This window comes from Kryptolebias marmoratus, linkage group LG1 (genome assembly GCF_001649575.2).
Source record: "Kryptolebias marmoratus isolate JLee-2015 linkage group LG1, ASM164957v2, whole genome shotgun sequence".
In the NCBI taxonomy this organism is placed as follows: Eukaryota; Metazoa; Chordata; class Actinopteri; order Cyprinodontiformes; family Rivulidae; genus Kryptolebias; species Kryptolebias marmoratus.
In genome coordinates this window covers 24,498,400-24,499,973 of record NC_051430.1, presented here as the reverse complement: position 1 = coordinate 24,499,973, position 1,574 = coordinate 24,498,400, and the positions used below count along the sequence as shown (strand labels likewise).

General features: G+C 42.0%; 1 protein-coding gene across 2 annotated transcripts in view; it reads right to left on the bottom strand.

Annotated features, from left to right (window-relative positions):
- sept5a (septin 5a) overlaps positions 1-1,574 on the bottom strand; it is a 22,841-nt gene that overhangs the window by 3,706 nt on the left and 17,561 nt on the right. For both annotated transcript variants that reach the window (XM_017412295.3, XM_017412294.3), the window contains 3 exons: positions 1,208-1,342; positions 1,018-1,135; positions 824-925 (listed from right to left, as the gene is read on the bottom strand). In XM_017412295.3, the coding sequence (XP_017267784.1) occupies positions 824-925; positions 1,018-1,135; positions 1,208-1,342 (355 nt within the window). The remainder of the gene's footprint in view (positions 1-823; positions 926-1,017; positions 1,136-1,207; positions 1,343-1,574) is intronic.

Genomic DNA, 1,574 nt, shown 5'->3' with positions numbered 1-1,574 from the left:
ATTCTAATTTTCTGATATGATGAATTTGAGATTTTCATTTGTTGTCATTTGTAATCATCAAAATTAAACGAAATAAACATTTGAAATATATGAGTTTGTATGTAATGTATGAATATAATATACAAGTTTCACTTTTTAAATGGAATTATTGAAATCAATCTACTTTTTCATGATATTCTAATTTTATGACCAGCACCTGTATGTTCACAGAGGGCTGCTGGAACTCCAGAGGAGCACAGCTGGGAGTGTTGAGACATGTAAAAAAAAAAAAATTTAAAAAACAGCTCAGCTGGCTGTTTGTCTCACGTTTTGCAGCAAAAAAATCCAGATTATATTATGAAAGTTCATTAATGGCATTTAGGAGGACTCTAAAATGTTGCTACATAAAACTAAAGCCATGCAGGAGATCAATTAGAACCAACAAAACACAACTTAGGTTCATTTATTTGCTTCCAGAAGAGATTTTCCAGTCTTCATGAGTAAAATTTGCTCAGTTAACCACCTGAGAGTAACGAGGCAAACATGTCAGCAGACTGCATGATTCTGACCAAACAAACATCATCCAGTGATGTTTAAACAATCCTGTGTGACGAAGTAAATGAACCTTGAATAAGAACAGCTAACAAACAAAAAATGAGCAACACAACACAAATCAATTAAAGCATTTAGTCATTAATTTATTCCTTCACGTCTCATTGTCCCCCCTTAGTGGAAAAAAAGGCTGGTTTCATATGAAGTCGTGAATCTAAAAAAAATACTAATTTCAATCAAAACAAATCGTAACAACACATAAAAAGGCGGTAACCGGTCCAAACAGACTCACCTTCAGCTCTTTGTCCAGTTGTTTAAACTCCTCATCCTCATCAGAGTCACATTCAGGAAACTGGTACACCTTGATCCCAAACTTGTCTATTTCCTCTCGTATCTGACAGGGAAACACGAGCACGTGAAGGCGGGTCGGAGTCTTTTCCTACTGACCTGTGAGCAGCTCTGCGGGGCTGCGGGGCTTCGGCTCACCCTGTCTTTCAGCTTCTTGATCTCGGTGGGCGTGAGGCAGTCGGCTTTCGCAATCAGAGGGATTATGTTCACTTTTTCGTGCAGCGCCTTCATGAACTCGACGTCCACCGGACGCAGCCTGTGGACAGAAGGCCAGGATGAGTTTCTCTTTGCGTGTGTGTGCACTGTATTAGTGTGTGTGTGTCTTTACCCGTGTCCAAATGGAGGTATGAAGTAGAGGCAGCAGTGGACTCTGTTGTCCTGGATGTTCTTTCTGTTCAGACCGCTCTCGTCCCTGAAGTACTGCTCAAACTGCTGATCTATGTAGTCCGTGATCGGCTTCCAGCTAAGACACACACACACACACACAGAGGTAAGTCGAGCTCCGAGTCTGAGCCAGCAGACGTCAGACCAGCCAGGGTTCTAACCAGGGGTGGACATTAGCACCCGCCACCGGCCAAATGTGGGTAAATATTTAAAGTGGCGGGTGAATTTGATCAACACACACGCCACTGTGGCGGGTTGGCAATTTGAACAGAAAAGGTGTTATTTGTCCTCCTGACATATAGGGGGCAGCA